Below are 21,557 nucleotides of genomic sequence, written 5' to 3' on the forward strand. Positions count from 1 at the left end.
GAGACCACCTCCACAGTGACACACTTCCTCCAAAAAGGCCACACCTACTCCAATAAGGCTATACCTCCTAACAGTGCCACTCTTAGTGGGCCAAGCATTCAAATAAATGAGTCTATGAGGGCCATTCCTATTCAGCCCACCACACACAGAGAACATGTTTCTGTCCATTGACTTTCTTCCCTGTGGCATGTGTAGAATCCAATTGCCAGAGACTCCACAGCCTGTCTGATCAAGAGGACAGGTGACTTAGGGTTTCCTATCCCTGAGGTGCTGGCTGACCTTGGCCTGTGAGGGTTAAATATTGGCTGTTCTTTCTGAGGTTCTTATCTTCAGTGATGTGAGCCAGAAGGACAGCTTTACCAGTTTCATAATTCTGAATCTTGTATAACATTTAGAGAGAGTTTAGACAAACAAAACAAAATAGGACTTGATTAGGGTTTCTATTGCTGTGAAAAACACCATGAGCAAAGTCCCTTAGAGAGGAAAGGGTTTATTGAAGCTTACAGCTTACAGTTCACCATTCAGGGAAGTCAGGGCAGGAACTCAAGGCAGGAACATGGAGGCTGGAGCTGATGTAGATCCATAGAGAAGTGCTGCTTACTGGCTTGCTTCCATGACTCTCTCAGCCTGTTTTCTTTTTGGCTCCTAGGGCTACCAGCCCAGGGGTGGTACTGCCCATAATAAGCTAGGGCTTCTCACATTGATCATCAATGATAATGATAATAATAAATGCCCCACAGGCTACTCTGGTGCTGTCATCTTCTCAATGGAGGTTCTCTCCATCCAGATAACTCTAGTTTCTGTCAAGTTGACGTAAAATTAGCCACCTCAAAGCAGTTTTTAACTAAATCCTAATTTTGCTAAGACTCACTTTCCAAAGAGATTAAGGTCTAACTAAGTTTCAAAAGCACAAGTTATCATCTTGATTAAACATGCACTTTTATTTTTTTAAGCCAGTCATTACAAATGTTATTATAAGCAGGTCAATATCTTTAGGAATTTTAATAACTTTCAAAACAAGAGTTGAATCCAAATTATATACACGGCACAATGTAGCAAACTGAGAGTTCCTGTCTGTATATGCTGTTCAACTACCAAGCCTCTAGTTACTGTTGCAAGTCTCAGGCAAGCCTCTTTACAGCTTGGGTTTTTATATTTTATTTTTCCTGTGATCTCACAGAGTTAGAGAAAGTTTTACATTCAGCATGCGTGTGTCCGGCTAAAATGCCAAAGAAAAAGTACACTAAGAACCAAAATCTTTACATGTTCATCCTGTAAACTACAGTTTTAGATGTAGAAGACATTTACTGCTTTATTCTAGCAGTCTGAGCAGAGGCCAGGTGTCTGCAGGTGAATCGCAGCATCATTGTCTGGCCTTACACCTTCTCTCTCACTTTTTATAGGAATCACTGTCTTCAAATAGCAATAGCATCTTGTGGAGATTGTTGACCCACCCTATTGTGTTCTGCACAGTCCTGAGAACAGACAGCGATAGCCATACTTTCAGTTTCAAATGAGCGAGTTTATTAAGTATATAACAGGCTAAAGTAAAAGAGTAAATAGGGGAAAAAAACCAACAAAAAACCATTTTAATCATTTGCTTCAAATTTCCAGGGAGAATGGACTGGAATCCAGGGGAAGTCTGGCAGAGGCAGTCAGCTGGGGTTTCCAATAGAGTTCAGGACAGAGAAGAGTTAACCTCTGATGGGGCTTCCAGATAAAAGAATTCGTAGCAACAGAGAGAAAGGGCACATCATCAAATGGATGTTCACCACAGGCAGCAGGAACTGTTTGTGGAAACTGAACAGTCAGCCACGGTTTCCAATTGAGCTCTCTCTCCATGACTGAGCGAACATGACTGAATTTCTGGCTTCTCTTTCTCATTTTACATTTCAGGATAAGCAATTGTAATATGTTAGAAATGGTCACCTTCTAGCTGTTTTCAAGGTCACAGTATTTTTGTTCTTTGATTGATTTTACTGGTTCTTCCTCCCTGTCACAGAGTTAGAGGGGCAAGGCCACCCCTGAACATGACACTTTGGAGGGCATTTTATGAGACTTGGGTTTGAAATGGGTGAGAAAGCAATCTTGCTTCCAGAGTCATCTTCTCAGTGGGCTCTCTCAGCACCTTACAGTTCACCAGTGTGGTGTACATGGTATGCCCTAAGTTTTCTTTAGAACGATGATCAAACAGGAAAGATGATATAGAAAGTTAGGGACGGGAGAGTGGCAGGCTGTCTATGCAGAAAGGTAGGCTCTCTGAGCATCATGCTGTCGGCTGCTGGAGGGACGGATAGTGGAGGGATCAGAAAAGGCTAGGTTAACAAAACCGTGTGCTTACACGGTTGATGTTGTTTGCTTGTATCCTCGATTGAAAAAATCCTTTTGAAAGTCTTCTCAAATTTGTTTCCTACTCTGATTCCAAGATTTTTGAACTTGTTCTGAAAAAGAAGTAGGAAATCGGTGATAGCCATCGCTTAATGTGCTTAGCCAGCCCGCCCTCTGGATAACTCAGAACCTCACTTAGCCTATTCCAAATGGTGAGGTTAAACCCAGTTAAGAGGAGGTAATGGGGCCTTTGCGGTGGCTCAATGGGTAAAGGCACCTGCCTCCAACCAGACCTGAGTTCAACCCCTGGGATCCCCACATGGTAGAAATATTCCAATAAGTTGTTCCCTGACCCCAAACATGCACCTGCACTATGGCATGCACCCTTTCCCTACAAAGTAAGTAAATATAAGTGCAACTATTTTTTTAAAGGAAGAGGTTATATTCCCTGATGATCCGATTATGTCGCTTTCTTATGAAGACAGAAGCAAAACTAGTGTGCAGGCTAAATATCCCTTACTCTAAAGACCTGAGATGGGCAGAGGTTTGGGTGTTAGATTTGGGAATATTTGCATATACGTAATGAGAGCCCACAGGAATGGTACCCAAGTTGAAACCCAAAATTCATTTGATTTATATAAATACTTCATAGATAGCCTGAAAGCGATTTTATACACTATATTGTAGCAGGATACTTATTCTGCTACATTGTATTCACAGCGGAGCTCAGTGACTAGGCAGTAGAAGAGGAGGTGCCGCTGGAAGAGAAAGAGAGGAAGGGGAGGGGAGAAAGAGAGGAAGGGGAGAAGAAGGAGGCTATCAGCCATGGAGAACCATGGATGGGTCAAAAGCTGTCCTGGGTAGCAACTTCTGTCAAAAGGTTAGATATTGGGTAATACTTCTAATTGTCTGAGCTTCTCGTTGACTGAGCATTTCTAAATATATAAATCCTTTAGATAATCACTAAGCTTTAAGAGTCACATTTCTTCCAGGTACTACAAGGATGGCAGATAGTGTCTGGGGTTCAGCCTAGCTTTGTGGATGCAGTGTGGTGGATTGGCAGAGCCAGCTGCTACGATGGTGTCTGGTGGGTGCCAGGGCCTATGCATCTAGCTAGCTGGAGCCACGGTCAGAGCCGAGGAGGTGCAGGAACATGGTGGCTACCTGGGAACAAGCCCGACTGGGTGCCATTTTCTAAATATCATCCCTACAATATATTTAATATATTTTGCACAAAATGAAGTTTTCATGGTAGAAAATTTTCCTCGTCTACCATGTTGGTGGTGGGTGAGATATGACAGCATGCAAATGCTTAGGAAAACTGATGGGCTCGTCTCTTTCCCTACACTTGTGATTTTGGGGGGATTTATTAGGATAGATAAGGAGTTGTGGAATTTGGAGAGGAGACAGAACCTTAAATCTGCAATTTAAAACTTTTAAATGCTAGCATGGTGGTGGTGGCACACCCTTTGTCCTAGCCTGGGGAAGCAGAGGGAGGTGGATCTCTGTGAGTTCAAGACCATCCTGGTCTACATAGCAAAGTCCCTTCCAAATGTATCTTTTCAGAAAGCCACTTGTCACTGCTTAGTTAAAAGAAACTAAAAGACTGTATTAGGTTCTTAAACTAGCCACAAAACCACAGGGTAAATTGACAGAATATGTGTCACTTACTCATTTTAGGCCCAACAGTAACAAAGGTTAGGAGGTGAACTCAATGACAATCAATTCAGTTAGCTGTGTCTTATCTCACACACCCATCCTGGATCTGGGGCACAAAGAACAGCCTTTAACTAGCTACAAAATTAAAAGTAATGGGGTGAAATGAATGATTCTTCCTTGGTTGATCAGAGATGATGGAGTATAGTCTCTACACTCAAGACAAGACTCATGCCACTCCAGACAAAAGAAAGCTTTCCTGCCCATTTCATGCCACAGAAAGACTTGATGTGACAATTTCTCTGTGCCACCTACCCGCCTCTCAGTTGTCTGTCTTGACCTTTGTCTGGTGTTCTAGTCTTGGATGTACTTTCATTTCATTAAAGCTTGCTTAGACTTCCTTTTGGTCTCCCCTCAGAGCTTTGAGAAGATGTTTTAAGGACATGTACCTAACATTAAGTTACCTTAGCCAACGACTGGGATAATTTTCTAATTCTATGAAGATTTTACAAGATTAATTATAATAATTATTATTATTATCATCATCATCAGTAGTATTAGTATTGTTATACACCAGAGGGCTGAACATCACTCATACTTCACCAGAGAATCTTCTTGTAGTATGTGGGGATTAAGACAGAGACCCACAACTGGACAATGTCCAGAGGGTGAGGGGACTTTGGACCACTCAGCTCTAAATGGGATGTCTTCATCAAATTCCTCCCCTCAAAGCTCAGAGATCTAAGTGGAAGAGGGGGCAGAAAGATTATAAGAGCCAGAGGTGGGGGATGATGCCAAGGACAGCACCTTCTGGACACAAGAGAGCTTGTACTCATATGAACCCACAGAGACTGTGACAGCATGTTCAAGACCTGCAGAGGTTCAAACCAGACAAAACTTCAGCACCAAGAACAGGTCCTGCTTCTAACCAAGAAATTGGGACCTGCTGGGAGAGGGACTTCAATTCTCTCCAATGGAGTGTCACCGAGCCCATCAATCACAGCCTATCAATCACAAGTCCAGAACAGACTCCATGCCCAAGAGTAGTTGGCCAACATAAAACAGACTCCATGGGGTGTGTGTGTGCGCGCATATGCACAGTGTACGCACAGTTTTTGTGTTGTTTTGCTATCTTTGTCTTGTTGGTTTGTTTGGTTGGTTTTTAATCTGTTTTGATTTTCATTTTTTGTTTATTTTGCTGTGGTTTTTTTTTTTTTTTTTTTTGAGAGGGAGACAGTGTGAGGTTGAATGTGTAAGGAGGACCTGGGACGAGTTGGGGGAAGGGGAAAAATATGATGAAAACATTGTAAGACAAATTTATAAAACAAAAAGTTAATTAATTAAAATGTATTTTTATTACTGTTGTTATTGTTAATGTCTGTCTGTTTGAGATAGGGTCCTGACTTGTGTAGAACTTGCTTTGTAGAGTAGGTTGGCCTTGAATTTACAGAGATCTACCTGCCTCTGCCTTTGGCATTTTTATTATATTTAAGTATGGGTACTTATGTATGGGCATGTATGTGGGAGTGCAGGTGCTTGAAGAGTTAAGAATAGGGTGTTGAATTCCCTGGAGTTGGAGTGACAGGTGAGCCACATGCTTGAGTACTGGGAACTCCCATCCTTCCCAAGAGCAGTAAGTGCTCTTAACTACTGAGCCATCCCTCCAGCCCTGTGGCAAAAGATTTTTGCTACAGCACTAGGGATTCAGAAATGTGAGGTTTTGCAATTTGAGAAATCTGATTTTCCTCCCTTTATAGATGGGAAATGTTAGCTGTCTTTAAAATATACCCCTAGCTGTTCTCTGAACTGATGAGCGGCTCTGTAGCCTGCTGCTCTCCACAGCTGAAAAATCACCTGTCTGGAAGTAGAGCCCCTCGGAGGTCCTCTGAGAGTCACTGTGGCTTTCCCCACCTGCATCATGGGGCTTCTAGAATCCTCCCTCAAATTCGACTTGTACAGGATTGCCCCTTGATGAGGACAATTATAGCATCTACCTGATTAGAGAGACTAAACTCGGGGCCAAAAGGGAGCAAAGCAGAGGCACTTACTTTATAAAATATGCAGTGGTTCTGAAAGATGAGGCGCATATCCCACACAAAGTGTTTTACCGAATGGCATGCCTTCTTATTCAGCCCATTCTTGATTTTGTTTAACCACATGTGCTTCTGGAGGTCTGGAAAGTCCCTTTTCCTCTGTTGAGGAAAGCAGAGAAGGCAGGGTTGCCAGCATAGTCCTGAGTCGGCCTTCCACACACTCCCATGGTTATGGACTCTGAATGTTTGCATGGTGGATCCAATTCTAACCCCTGGTGTACTAACTGAGAAATCCTTTGCAAGGTCATGAGGTTATGGAGGTGCAACCCCCTGTGAGTGGGATTAGTGCCCTCATTGAGACTCCACGAGGAGTCCTCTCCCTCTCTTTTCACCATAGGAGAGAGCAGTCAGAAGTGAACCATTTGCATCCCAGAAGACTTTTAGCCAGGCATGCTGGTGCACACCTATAATTCCAGCACTTGGGAAGCAGGCATCTGAATTTCTGTGAGTCTGAAGCCAGCCTGGTTACATAGTTCCAGATCAGCCAAAGCTACACAGTGAGAGTCTGTTTCCAAAGCAAAACAATAACCAAACAACCGAGAACTAGAAGACACTAACCAGAACCCAGTCATATTGGCACCTCAGACCTCCAGTCTCCAGAACCATAAGAAACAAATTGTATACTATATACAAATAGTACCATATATACTGCCCCCAGACTATGGTAATCTGCTATGTATGTCTATCTACACAAAGAGACCATCCACAAGGCAAAGAGAAAGTCCACTTTGTGTGGGGAGAAGATCACAAGGTTGTAGCTCTGTTGTTTTACTCACTTGCTTTGGTTTTCGGATAAAAAATTCACTTTTTGGACAGCAATAGATAGTCAAGAGAAGCAGCTCACATTTCTGCAAGAAGATGAAAGGTGACTCTAAGTGGAAGGTATCTTAGAGAGAAAAGGCAAGTTTAAATTCCAAGATACAAGGAATGACTTTCTCCTTTGACCTCTTTGAGACAAATATGAGATGCAGCTACCCCCTGGAGTGCAAAGTCTAGCGTTGGGTCACATGATCAAAGCATATCGCCATTTACCTTGGGGTTCTGTTCCTCACCATCTGTGAGACCATGTTCCTCTGCCAACCAAAAGGGGGACCTTCAACTTCGAATTGACTCACCAGCTGTTCCTCGGGTGACATCTTCCTCTTCAAGACCTCAGCCTCCTTATGACATGCTTCATTTTTTTGGCACCTTAACTGATTCTTTGTCTTGCAGAAGGTACATTGCCATAGGCTACTGAGAGGCCAGGTATAAAGTGAGCAAGGGCAGATGATTCTGCGAACCAGCCCCCCACCCTCCTGTGGCTGATAAAGACCTCTGTTCAACAACAAGTGGTTTCTACTTTGTGTTCAACTTTGCTCTTGGAGGACCCTATACTGGAGCTCCATGTAGGCTCAAAATACAAGGATAAACCCTTTCATTAAAAGTCAATATGCTGAATGAGGTGGTTACCCAAGGAAGCGATGGGTTTCCACTGACCTCAAAACTTGACCTTTCCATCTAAGAGCATTGGGAGTTTGGCAACAAGCCATGTTTGGTCCTAACAATGAATTTGGTGCCTTGAACAAGGAGTCTTGAACCTTGACGGGCCAATCAGACTATAGAGATACAGTCAGGAAACAAGTAAGCAGATCTTGCTTCTCAGCCTTGCTGAGTGAGCAGAGCATAAGCTATAGGTGTCTTTTCACCTGTCATTGTAAAGTCTGTGGCCAGAAACTGTTATGGAAACAGTAGAAAGGAGATTTGTGCATGGCGTCAAATGTTTTCTGCTTTACCCTACATGCTGGCTAATTTTATGTCAGCTTGAGTCATTTTGGAAGAGGAAACCTTAATTGAGGAAAATGCCTTAACTAGATTGGCCTGTGGGAGAGCCTATGGTGCATTTTCTTGGTTGATGATTGATATGGAAGATCCAGTTCACTGTGGACTGTGACACCACCGGACAGGTGTTCTTGGGTAATATAAGAAACTTGCCAGCTGAACAAGCCATGAGGAGCAAGCCAGTAAGCAGCACTCCTCCATGGCCTCTGAATCAGCTCCTGACTCCAGGTTCCCACCTTGACTTGGCTGGATGGTGGATTACAAACTGTTAGATGAAATAGTCTTTCCTTCCCAAGCTTATTTGGTGTGGTGTTTTATCACAATGATAAAAACCTTGACCAAGTTCAATTCATTCACTTCAATGATCCATCTTAACAAGACTGGCCTCTCTTTGTCCATCCAGTATTTTATCAAGGTGCCCATTACAAAATGCCCTTGGTGGGGTGTTGGGAGATGCATGTGGGCAGAGTTAAAAAGCTGATTTATTTTGTGCCTAGGTAGCTTGTTTAACTAGTCTGAAGAAGATATTTCCAATAATTCTCTGAGATGGTGCTTTGGGAGCTGGTGGGTGGTCTTATGACTCAAGAGGGCAATGCTGTTTGAGGATTTCCAGTAGAGACCAGTTTCTGGGTCACTTAGTTCTGCCACACCATCCACAGAACCCATCAAATCCCTGTCCACCTCTTGGAATCTCACACACCATCTCTGTCCAGAGACACATCTATAGCAAAGAAGTGCTTTGGTTGGGTTGGGGAGCTAATGCTCAGAATTCAGTTCTCATGCTGTGCTCTGGAACCCAGCATTGACTAGTTTGATAGAATGCTAGGGTGGACTTCTGAAGGCGTGATACAACCCAGCTTTGTCAACTTTGGAATTCCACAGTGGGGAAGGAGACTATATGGTTCAGACCAACAAATGGTGTCATCACGGTGTCATCACCCCAGTGGAGTATATCAGAAAGATGGAGTGATGCTTCTTACAGGTAACCACTTGCAAGGCCTTTGTTTCCATCAGTCTTCTGCTATGAGTGTTGAGAAACAGCACTGGACACTTCTGGATCTTGAGACTAAGGGTCTTGTTCCCATGTATCAAGATACAGCCAATGGGAGACAGCAACTCTCTGTCTCTGTCTCTCCGTCTCCCATCTCCTCCCATCTCCTGTTTCCTTCCATCTCCCTTCTCTCTCCCTCTCTCCCTCTCTCTTTCTCTCCCCCTCTTCCTCTCTCCCCCTCTTCCCCTCCCCCTCTTCCCCTCCCCCCTCCCTCCTGTCCTCCCTCCCTCCCTCCCTTCCTCCCTCTCCCACCTCTGTGTGTAGGGGAAAAGTGTGCTCTGAGGAGGAAGGGCTGGAGACAGGGCTGTCTTACTGACCTCTTAACTTCCACAGGTGGAATGTGGCAATTCTTATGATAGAATTCTTTACAAGTAGCACAAGGGTACACTCTCCGTGGTTTGCAGCACACTTTACATTCTTTTGGATTTTTCAGCTACAAGAAGAAATGTTGTGGATAACTTCAAGATCAACCTGGCCCCAGAAGTCTAGAAAAAATGACCTTTGCCTATACCAAGGTGACTTAGAAATCTCTCCATTCCAAAGTATGTTTCAAATATTTATTTGTGTGTGCCTCTGTGTTAATATACATGCCATATATATATATATATATATTATACACACACACATATATATCTTACATAGGCACACACATACATATATATTCACAAACACTATATATATACATATACATATACATATACATATACATATACATATACATATACATATATATATATATATATATATATATATATATATATATATATATATATCACATATGTACAGGTTGGATTGCAGGAGATTGTAAGCCGCCATATCAGTGCTGGGAATTGAACCTGGGTCCTCTGGAAGAGCAACAAGTGCTCTAAACTACTGATCTCTCCAGCCCATCTCCTCAAAATACCAAGAAGTATTATTGAACAGAGATTTTAGAAGAAGACAATTCTGCCATGAAATAAAGTTCATGGAATTGTTGGGCTATGTCAGACTAGAAAAATTTATATTGTAAAGAGAGCAAATTCTGATGGTGAAATAACAGAAATACTGTTGTAATAACAACAGTAGCAAGAAAGCTGAACTAAAGATAGCCTGATAAATTTATTATTCAGGAAAGCCTGACTCCAAAATACAATATTGTATCTTGCTTAATTCATTAGCTGATTAAATTCATCTTTATTTATGTATTTATTTATTTATTTAGAAAGGGGCTTATGTAGCTAGGGCTAGCTTGGGTTCTGATTCCCCTGGCTCAGCTTCCAAGGTCACATTTCTAATGTTCAAGGCACGTGGCCAGGGAGACCACCCAGGGTTGAAGATCTGCCTCTGTTATTGGAACATGGAGATTCCTTGGGTTCCGTCCTGTACCCTTGACTTGCTTCATTTGGTCCAATGTTCATAGCTCCTCCCATGACCACCCCTCCCTAGACTTTCAGATCTATATTGGCCTTGGTTTGGGCCTACAACATTCACACCTCCTTCTCTAGGGAATCTGTATTGTTCTGCAACACTGACTCTGTTCCTCTTTTACAACGGCCCTCCAGCCTCTAGCAGCCTATCATGTGAAGCCTGAATGTGAACACTGGCTACACCCACCCCTTGTCTCAGACACCCAGCCCTCCACCATCATGCCAATCGCAATTTCTAAGTCTCACCTCACTCTTATGCTTGTGTGGGGCCTGCTGCTGTCAGGTTGCAGAATCCCTTATGCTTGGCTGGAATCTCTGCTTGCCCCTGCACAAGCTGGCCTCTTTCCCCCAACTCTACTCACACTAGGAAGCCTCCGAACAACTGAAAGGAGCCAAGAGTCCAGTTCTGCATTCTTGGCAGCTGTCATAACCTCCTCCTCTGATGCTGCCAGCCACCCTAATCCCTGCCTAAGTGCTCATAATACAAATTATGACTTTTTTCACTTCACTTCTGAATTGTTAGATGTTTTTCTTTGACCCCATCTGGGGTTTTGCCACCAAGATAATAGTCAGTCAGTCTGTCTGTCTGTCTGTCTGTCTGTCTCTCTCTCTCTCTCTCTCTCTCTCTCTCTCTCTGTGTGTGTGTGTGTGTGTGTGTGGGCGCAAACCCAGCTTATAGCTGACACATCATCATCACCCCTCGCCTAAAGATCTATACCTGCTCTCCATTGCCTTACCCTGAGCATATGACTTCATCGGCCCTGTTTATTGGTACTGATGAGCCTGCCTGGGAGCAGTATCTATCTAATACATAAACCTGCATTTATCTGCTTTTAATGTAGTCTGATCTGGCCTATATATCTGTGACACACACACACACACACACATAGAGAGACAGACAGACAGACAGACAGACAGACACACACACACACACACACACACACACACAGAGAGAGAGAGAGAGAGAGAGAGAGAGAGAGAGAGAGAGAGAGAGACAGACAGACAGACAGACAGACAGACTGACTATTATCTTGGTGGCAAAACCCCAGATGGGGTCAAAGAAAAACATCTAACAATTCAGAAGTGAAGTGAAAAAAGTCATAATTTGTATTTTCTTCATCCAGATATTTACTATGACACAAGAACTGCACACAGAGTGCAAATTCTAGGCTGTGAAAATGAATCTGGTCTTTCAATGGGAATCTTGAATGGCCCATGAGGGACACATTTGGGGGCACATATCTCCATCTATGTTGGAACTGCCCTTGCTTTTTATAATGGCAGGTTCTGTGACTTTGTTTGCTGAACACAATTTTCAGTTCGTTTGGTCAAAGTTCATCCTATTAAAAACCCTGCAAGTGAGTCCTGAGAAAGAGCAGTAGACAGACAAATCTACATGGAGCTCCATTGTCTAGAGTCCTTTGGAAGCCTGAGGTTTGCCTTTTAATGTGGGTAAGGAGTCCTGAACATGGTAATCACTGTACCACTGAGGTACATCTTCATGCACCTCTAGCCTCCTTTTAGTGGCCATCCCTCCATGGTGCTGGGGTTTGAACCCAGGGCACCTGATGTGTGCTAGACAAGTACTTTATCACTAGGCAAACACCTTACCACTAAGGTATGCTCTTGTCCCTTTAGTTTTTTATTTTAACTTTATGTGTACAGATGTTTTGCTTGCATGTATGTCTGTATACCACCTGTGAGCCTGGGGCCCTCAGAAGACAGAAGAGATTGGATTCCCTGGGATTAGAATTACAGATGGTTGTGAGCCACCATGTGGGTGCTAGGTTTTGAACCCAGGTCCTCGGAAGGGCAGCACGTGCTCTTAGCCACTGAATCAGTTTTCCATCCCTGCCCCACCTTTTAAACAAAAAATTTGTTCTTTTATTTAGCAGTAGTCTTCAACACGCTGTAGACTAAAATCACTCATGGAATGAGAAATAAATTCAAGGCTTGAGAGTGTAGTCCCATGGTAGAATGTTCAACCTAGCATGAACGAGGCCCTAGGTTTGATCCTTAACACTGAGGGAAAAAAAAAAAAAACATGTATCTTGGATCTCATCACCAGCAATTTCACTGAACTGAATGCTTGAATAGTCTCAGGGGTTCTAATGCACAGTCATCAGGTGAGATCTCTGCCTCTGAAGCTGTGGCCCCTGGAACAGCAGGCTCAGCATCTGCTTTAGCCATCCAGTGAGTTATCCAGAGACTGGAGAGCAGAGGCTCCTGCCCCCAGCAGAGAAACAAGAAAATCGAAGCTGTATCTAAGTAAGAGATCAGAAGAGGGAGAGGGGGCCCTGTGACTGGAATTAAAGACAGTTGTGAGCTACCAAGTGTGTAAGCAGAGAACAAACCCGTGTCTTCTGAAAGAGCAGCTAGTGCGCTTAACCACTGAGCCATCTTTTCATGCTCCAGGTTTTTAAAAATCACATTTTATGCATGTGACCCTCAGGTGGAGAGCAAAGGACACATTTTGGGAGCTGGTTTTCTCTTTCTATCATCCGGGTCCTGGGGATTGAACTCAGGTCATCAGCATTGGCAGTGAATACCTTTACTTTTCAAGTCAATTACCAGTCCATTCTTGTACAATTTTTAAGGGTTGTCCACATCTCAGTCTTAAATGTTTTGATGTTAAACAGAGTCCTGGCCTTTTACATTGTATACTTTAAAAAAAAAAAAAAATCAACCATAATGACACCAGATTATAAAACCCATTTTTATCATCATCAGTGAATTTAACAACTATAACATGACAGAGATGGACACCTAACAGTTTGAAGCTGCTGGCCTCAGACAGCTGGCAGAAGCTCACAGTGCGTTTACCTTTCTCTTTGTTTGCCATGGGTTTGTTGGGGTTTCCTTTTGAAAGACAGAAGAGGTCACTTGTGGGATGGCTCCCAAGGTTGGCTTCCATCTCTACCTCAAATGTTTTGATGCTCAAAGAAGCAAATCATTGTAAAACAACAACTAGATGAGCACCATAGGATAAATTCAAATCTGGTCAAATCCAAATCAGTCAATGTAGGAAGCCGCGGTTAGCGGTGATACATTCCGCCATTCCAAGATGGCGAGGGCATCCTGTCCTCCCACTAGTAAACAACTGACTGCGCAGGTGCAAAAGGCAAAAAGCGCACCAAAGTCACTGCCCATCCCGGGGTGTATTATGGGTAATGAGTGAACAGCCAATCAGAAGTGAACACGTCACTCTAGGGTGTATATAAGCAGTGCCTTTTCCAGTCTTTCCGTCTTTTTCCGCTTCTGCTTATACAAGAAGTAAAGCCTCGCTGTAGTATTACCCGATCACTGCCTCCGTGTCTTTTTTGCGGGCGAAGGGGACTCGGGAGGCGCGTGGAACAAGTCAATTTTAAAACATATAGAGTCATGTGGGAATGAAAAACAAACAATTTGTAGACAATAGCCTTAGACATCATGGCAGGAGACTGTAGGATATAACTACCTTTTTTCTTGGTGGGCCTCGTCGTTTTTCTTTCTGTAAGACAGAGAGATTAATGATGGGGTGGGTCTTTGTTTTTATTTCTTGAGCTACATTCAATAGCCTCAGACATGGCAGGAGACTGTAGGATATAACTACCTTTTGTCTTGGTGGGCCTTCTATTTTTTTTTCCTGAAAGACAGAGAGATTAATGATGGGGTGGGTCTTTGTGTTTATTTCTTGAGCTAGGTATTTCTAACTGCCTTCTAGATATTGGTATCTGGATGTCCCGTTTTTAAATACAAGGTAACTCCCTGGAAATTACCTATTTCCCATGCACCCCACAGTGAGTCAGGGAAACCTTTTGTTCCCATGTGATTGCTCACAGCTTCCTGACACACTGAGGGCTCGTTTTCATGCTTTTCTCCCCCCCCCCCAAGTTCAGAAAGCCCCTTTCTACACTTTGTCAGAACTATCCTCCTTTCCAACTTAGTGAAGACTCTCCATCCCACCCCATGGCTACAGCATCACTTCCTGCTGATACCTCTCTTTACAGTACTAACTGCTGGTAGGATATGAAGGCGCAGCCTGGCTCTGGCCAGGGGCTCACACCTGTAACCACTCGGCTTTGGATGCAGCTCGGTCAATACTCAATGAGCAATCCCTTTTCCTTTATTGTGAGTATGAGCAGGAAAGGCCACCTGAGATATGTGACAGAGAGAGCAGTGTACCCTGAGTCGAACAAAATAGGTTCAGCTACCAAGAAAACCTCCTGATTTCCCCAGTTCTGAGTGTTGGTATGAGTGAAGGGCAAAGGGCTTATTTTTAAAATGCAATCTTTAAATTACCCTTTCTTTTATTTACTTTCCTTTTGGTATAGAGGGAGTTGGGGGGGGTCTTACTCTGTGTCCTGAAACTCACTACAAAGTCTGGGCAATCCCTCTGCCTCAGTCTCCCAAAGGCCGAGATACAGGTGTGAGCCACCACACCCAGCCATTCCTTTTCAAGACTAAGTATGAGATGACTTACTGGAGGAAATTCTGCTGGGACATTCTGTAACTCAGGCATTCACATGGTTGAATTATTTTCAGATATGTAATTATATTTTCTTTCATCACTGACACTCCAAGTTTAAAAACACACCCCCCCCCATCGGATTTAAATTATATCCATGCTACCAAATTTTATACAACCAGTTAATGGTAAAGGCCACACACAGTGTGTTCTCCTACCATCCGAAGGATGTAAGTCAATCCATTTAAGAGGATTAAGCTGTAATACAAGCCAGCCAAGGTAACACCCGAATGATATGCTGGCAACAACCCATGCCATGGATCCCAGCTAAGAAGAGTCATAATGGACACAGAAATTCTACTAACATCTGCTACCAGTGAATTATGACAGTGAAATCTTTGGTTGAAGCTACCAGCCACACTGAGAGAGCCTCGAATCTGCTGCCTTTCCCCCAGAATATCGTAAACTGCCTGTCACATAGAAGAGACTTTTAATTTACCACGGCTCTGGGAAGAACCAGCAGAATACCTTTATCAGTTCTCCCAGGGTCCAACCCTTGCAGCGGATGCTTTGCTTCCAGTTCTTGGATCTTTCACGGCCTCCTCTAATTTCAAACTTCCTGGGAGTGAACCATTCTTGTTTATCCTCACTCTGTATACACTCCACATGGATGCCTGTAAGACCAGAACAAACTGAGCAGCCATCTATGAAAACACCTGCTCTTGGCCTACCATCACGCTGGATCTGGGGCTCGGGCTCAGTCAGGAAGGTTTACATTTCCCTGTCAGTCATCAGGGGCCACACATCAGCCTGATAGGCAGGACAGAGAATAGTTGACATTGCCCTTTGAACTTTTTTTAAAAAGAATTTATCTTATACATACCGACATTTTACTCATAAGTGTGTCTGTGCACAACATGCATGCTTTCTGCCTACAGAAACCAGAAAAGGGCATTCATTGTCTCTCCTGGAACTGGAGTTATGGATGATTGTGAGCCACCCTGTAGGTTCTGGGAATTGAATTTGGGTCCTCTGGAACAGCAGCTAGTGCTCTTAATCACAAAGTTGCCTCCCCAGCTCTTAACGTCACCTTTAAAAGTATTCTACTGTAATATTAAAAGAAAAAAAATTGGGCTGTCTTTCTAGGGAAAAGTAATGGTTTTATTGGAACAGGGAGGAAGAGCTAGTATTGATTACATAGCCATAATCTATTGGTAGAAATCTGTATAACTGTTACTAAGATAAAGTCATAATTTCTTATTTTGTTACAAAACTTATTTTGATGCAAATTTAAGGGTTTTATTGGTACATTTTTTTCTATTAATTCAAAATTTTGTGCATACAAAGCTTAGACTAACACAGTCCTTCTTTAACCTCTTTTTTTATAAAACTGATCTGAGATGGTTAGCCTGTGAGTTAAGGGCCTATAGCAAATTCATGGCTCTGAGTTTACTGTTAGAGTGTTTTCTAGATTTTAATTAGAAATAGCTGAGAGGAGTTAATGGACAACAGTCCAGATTGCTTTACATAGTTAGTTTTCAAAAACGTCAGAAGTCCTCAGAATTTATGGTACAGACATTTCTTTATTAAGGATCATTTGACTAAAGACCTGCCTGCTCCAAACAGCTTCCCCTTCTTAGATTCTAGGAAAAAACTGAGCATCTTTGGAGTTACTCCAGTACTGGTGAGACAGCCACTGGGCAAGAATTGCCTCATTTCATCTACAGACAATACTGTCCAGAAATAGGACACACTATGCGGAATAGTTGACTGATAATCTCTGCCTCGACAGGGAAATCAGCCCTTAGAAATTCTGCATCACTGCATTACTGTCAGATGATCCTGGGCCAGAAGGCTGAAGACTGGATGCTCCAATGCTTTGAAATATAGGGACTGTCCAGGTGATCGGTGGTCTCTATAATTTGGCTAAGTTTTGGAAGCTAGGCTTTGTGCTTCCCATATTTTCAGTTACTTCACTCATTCTTGGATTTCTGATGGGGTTGAAGACTTGTAGTCTCTTAGCCAACCCAGGCTATTAACTTTGAGAGAACAGATTTAAGAGGATGGTTTTCAGATGGCACTCATTTTAAAGCCAGGGGCAAAACTATAGTCTTTTAAGTTAAGATAAATGACAATGGTCTTTTTATTGACAATAATGTTGGACTGGGTATTAGGTCTAGCTTGTACCTTATTGTTACAAATTGGTAATAGTTGTGCTCTATATTTTGAGGGAAAGTTTTTTTTTCTTTTATTCTAACAGAAAGGGTGATATGTAGCAGGATATTTATCTGCTACATTGTATTTGCATTGGAGCTTGGTGATTGGGCAGAAGAAGAGGAGGTGGAGCTGGGAGAAGGAAAGAGGAAGGGGAGGGAGAAAGAGGAAATGAGAAGGAGCGAAAGGCTAGCAACCATGGAGGAGGACAGATGGGCCGAGAGCAGTCCTGGGTAGCAACTTGTATCAAAGGTTAGATATTGGGTAACTATTCTAATTATGTGGGCATCTTGCTAGTTGAGCATTTACAAATATATAAATCCATTGGATAATCTTTAAGCATTAAGAGTCTTCATTTTACCAGGTACTGCGAGTATGGTGGATACTGTCTGGGGCTGAGCTGAGCTTTGTGGGGGCAGCATGGTGGATTAGCAGAGCCAGCCACCATGCTGGCATCTCATGGGTCTAGCTGCAATGCGCTTGGCCTCTGGCTGCTTCTAGTGTGGAACTTGGCGGCGGGAGCTAAGTAGAGCCACCCCACCGATTAGATAGCCAGCCTGGGCCTCGGAATTTTAAAATATCTCCCGTTTCAGAATGTCCCTGAGACGTGAGCAGGATTCTTGAGCAGGATTCTTTCTCTTCCTTTGATTGTGCTCTAGGGTAGGGCCAACTTGCAATTTAGAAAGGCTAGTGCAGGCACAAAGTTTCCTGCTGGGCTCTTGTGAATCCACCCATGAGGAAGCTATCACCACAGCCAGTCCTGTCTTACTTCAACAGCATCGCTCTTCTAGCTCATGACAGTTGGCTATCAAATATGCTCATATTTTAGACACATGGCTATTTGATGTTAAAAGTGATTTTGGAACTGTTATCTAGAAGGAATAGCTAGATTACACAAAGGCAGTAGACCTGTAGGAAAAACACCTATGTATTGATAACACAAGAACTGTATTAAGACTAGGGAGTCGGTTCAGTGGTTAAAATTGCTTGCTGCTCTTGCAGTAGACCCAGGTTCAGGTCTCAGAGCCTACAAGATGGCTTTATAAGTACCTGTAACTCCAGTTCTGATGTCCTCTTTTGGTCTCCATGGGCTCCAGGCACATTCAAAGTGCACAGACACACATGCAGCCAAACACCCATGCTCACAAAACAAAAATAAATCTTAAAGAAAGAACTGTGCTGTAGGAGAAAGGTCAGTCATGATGAATTATAGACCGGTAGTTCTGTACTTTAACAATGATAATTTTCACAGTACTTTTTGTACATTATCTTTTTTTTTTCTCATAGCAATACGGTGAGAGAAATTTTATTCTCACTTCATAAAAGAGAAAGTTCAGTGTTAGAGAGCCCAATGGAGATGATAGAGCAACTGACTTGGGTTTAGATATGAGTGCCTTCCCCCAGGGCTCTTACATTGAAAACCTGGTCCTTGACTTGGTGATGTATGAGGTACCACTCCGTCATGGAGGGTGCTGCCCTCAGGAAAGATTACGATAACTCTCATGGGACCCCAATCGCTGGCTTCCTGTCTTATGATGTGATCTCTTCCTCCTACATGTGTTCCTGTCATGAAGCCACCTACCATCAGTCTCTTATCAAAAGCCACACAATAGGCTGCATGATTTTGGCCTTTTAGCCCCTAAATCTGTGAGTTAAATAGAATAGCCTGACTTGAATATTACAATAGAGCCAAGAACACTGGGCTAATACACTGGTAAACTGTATGTTTGAGTGTTTCTTTCTTCAAATTCAAAAATCTCCTCCCCCCTCTTTTTTTTTACTTAAAGTTTGACGGATGTTCCAGGTAACAGACCCACAAAAGTTGACAATGAATCTCTCAGGCATGTACATTTCCTGCCCAGCTGTGAAAGTTTTCACTCTGGTATGAGATACTAGATGGGTATCTTACGGGCCTTTTTCACAAGGGGAAGAGGAAGTAGCCTGATTGGCCATGGTTTTATATTTAAACATGCAAAACTCCAACTTGGTGTAGAGCTCATGACAGAATGCTTGCCTAATATGCACAAAAAGCTGGGTCTAATCCCAGTACCTCAAGGAAGAGGAAAAGAAAAATAATACGAAAAATGCCCTCATTCCCCCTGCCTCTCTTGGGTGTGATGCAGAGAAGAATAAACACAGCAGCCCTGAGATTCTCCTGGGAAATCACCATCCGGCACAGTCAACCCATGACTGGCATCTGCAAATGTCATCTCACTATGCTGAAATTGTCACAAGGAGTACACTCAACACATAAGAACCATTTCCCTCGTGGGCATCTAGAGAGAGAGGTGCCTTCATATCTCTACCAGGGGAGTGACGTCAGTGTCAAAAGCTCTGGGGTCCTCTGGACTTGGCTCTTCCCCCCCACCCCCCTAGTCCTGGCTGTCCTGGAACTCCAGCTGTAGACCAAGATAGCCTTGAACTCAGAGATTTGCCTGTCTCTGCCTCTCAAGTGTTGGGATTAAAGGAGTGCACCACCACTCCTTGGTCTCACAACCTCTCACCTCATTAATGGGCATGACATTGCCTATATCTCAAGTCCTGTAAACTGGATCTGGGATGAGACACCCTCAGCACAGGTGCTTGCCCTCCTCGCTGTGCCTTTGAAGATCTGAAACTCACCTTGCTTTAATAGATCCTTACGCAGAGTCCCCTTAGCGTTGCCACAGCTCACCGGAAGCTCACTTTCGCTAAAATCTACATTTTCTTCTTTGGGAATTCTTGGACCTGCAGGGACACATTTCACATTATTCTAGAACTGTGCAGGGCCTTCCCTCTACCCTCTTTGGTATCTTCCTTGTACAACTAAAAATACAATAGGTTTTCACATGAATTAGTTATATTTTATAATATAGCACACAGTATCTCTTTTATGAATGATTAGATGTTAATATAATGTTATATTATATATTATATATGTAAAATATTATATTATATATAATATATATAATATAATTATTATATTAAATTATTATTATTAATTAAAATGTTATATTATGTATATTATATTATATATGTAAAATATATTATATTAGATGTTAATATAATATAATTATAACAACATGCTCTGCTCCCAACCTCTGGACTCCCATACATCAGCCAGAACCTTGTGGGAAAGAATCCTAGCTCCCAGACTTGTTGGCTAGAGCAGCCACTGCATGGTGACTTTCTTCCCCGTATTTTGGAGAGGCAATTCTCTTTATATTAGGGCTTTGTAGTTTTGTAGATGGGAAACAACTCTCAAACTTTGTTCTGCTGTCTCACTGGATGCATTTATGGTAGAAGAGTGGCATAGGAGGAGGCACCTAATGAGGGGGTGTCATCTCTGTCCTTTGATCTGTTTCGATGTCTTTCTCCTTTACTGTGCTCCTCGGGGCTCAGAGAGTAGCTATAGAGCAGTGGTTCCCAACTTTCCTAATGCTGCAATCCTTTTAAAACAGTTCCTCATGTTGTGGTGACCCCCAACCATAATATTATTTTGCCACTACTTCAAAACTGTAATTTTGCTACTGTTAGGAATTGCAACATAAATACTCGTGTTTTTCGACAGTGATGGTCTTAGGTGACACATGTAAAAGGGTCATTGAAACCCCAAAGGGGTTGTAAGCCACAGGTTGAGAACTACTGCTGTAGACGATTCTGTAGATGTTAGAGGGACACTGCATACCCTTCAAGGAGTGTATGCATTGGAAATAGGAAGCCACAAGGGCATTTATATTTAGACAACATGGTGTTAATATGGATATCTGATATAAGCCAGCTCAAACATGGCTGACACTGGACATGGTGGAAGTTGCGGGGGGTGGGGGTGGGGGACAAAATGAATTAGCACAAAATGACTGACACAAGATGTCTGGAGACCCCAAAGTAAACAGTGACGTCACATGTTATATAGTCAATTCTAGCAGTGTGCTTCTGTATAAATATGGCCTTGAGGTCAGGGGCTGGAACCATCACATTTACTGGCCTGCCTGTGTGTCTGTCTGCAGGCCCAAGTGCATACCTTCACTCGGCCTGCCTGCACATGTGCCAGCATATGGCAGGGTGCCTGCTGGTGACTGCCTGCCTAGCAGACTGGATGCTGATGAATAAAGTGTGTCTCCTTTTCCTGTCACTTGTCAGAATCTCTTCAACCTCCCAGGCTTCCAAGATCACCCTCATTTCCTAGCATCAGAGCACAGACCCCAGAGTATGTGGCATCTAATTCCATTGAACCAGACCATGAAGGACTTACAGTGAGTTTCCACAGTAGTGTCACCTACCGTTCCAGGCAGTTAGGGGGATCTTCAAAGATACAGGGGGGCCAGGATTGGGGAGTGCATCCCACAGTTACTTTAGAGCACAGTCTATCAGAACAACAGTGGTCCTGGTGGGCACTCAGCTTAACTCACCTGAAAGCCTATGTCACATCTTTACAAATAAGCAAATTGAGTTAGAAAAGGACAAAGGACCGGCTTAAGTCACACAGGACTTTAGGCATTAGAATACAGGTCTTGTGTCACCACCGAGGTCTGTAGGGTTCTGTGGCTTTCTATGTGAGTAAG

The 21,557-nt window shown here is 43.0% G+C and overlaps 1 protein-coding gene across 6 annotated transcripts in view; it reads right to left on the minus strand.

The window, feature by feature from the left end:
* Nucleotides 1–1,012: 1,012 nt before the first annotated feature.
* LOC117722331 (nuclear autoantigen Sp-100-like) overlaps nucleotides 1,013–21,557 on the minus strand; it is a 64,742-nt gene continuing 44,197 nt past the window's right edge. Inside the window, exons 15-23 of one of the 6 annotated variants that reach the window (XM_076914883.1) lie at nucleotides 19,636–19,740; nucleotides 15,328–15,473; nucleotides 13,945–13,977; nucleotides 13,810–13,842; nucleotides 9,264–9,379; nucleotides 7,193–7,310; nucleotides 6,854–6,925; nucleotides 6,033–6,176; nucleotides 1,013–2,441 (exon numbers count right to left, since the gene is read on the minus strand). In XM_076914883.1, coding sequence (XP_076770998.1) covers nucleotides 2,316–2,441; nucleotides 6,033–6,176; nucleotides 6,854–6,925; nucleotides 7,193–7,310; nucleotides 9,264–9,379; nucleotides 13,810–13,842; nucleotides 13,945–13,977; nucleotides 15,328–15,473; nucleotides 19,636–19,740 — 893 coding nt within the window. In that variant the 3' untranslated portion in view covers nucleotides 1,013–2,315. Of the gene's footprint in view, nucleotides 2,442–6,032; nucleotides 6,177–6,853; nucleotides 6,926–7,192; nucleotides 7,311–9,263; nucleotides 9,380–13,809; nucleotides 13,843–13,944; nucleotides 13,978–15,327; nucleotides 15,474–19,635; nucleotides 19,741–21,557 lie in introns of those variants that run through there. The other 5 variants (XM_076914882.1, XM_076914880.1, XM_076914879.1 and 2 more) reach the window with 5 other exon arrangements.

Source organism: Arvicanthis niloticus, chromosome 17 (genome assembly GCF_011762505.2).
Source record: "Arvicanthis niloticus isolate mArvNil1 chromosome 17, mArvNil1.pat.X, whole genome shotgun sequence".
NCBI classification, from domain to species: Eukaryota; Metazoa; Chordata; class Mammalia; order Rodentia; family Muridae; genus Arvicanthis; species Arvicanthis niloticus.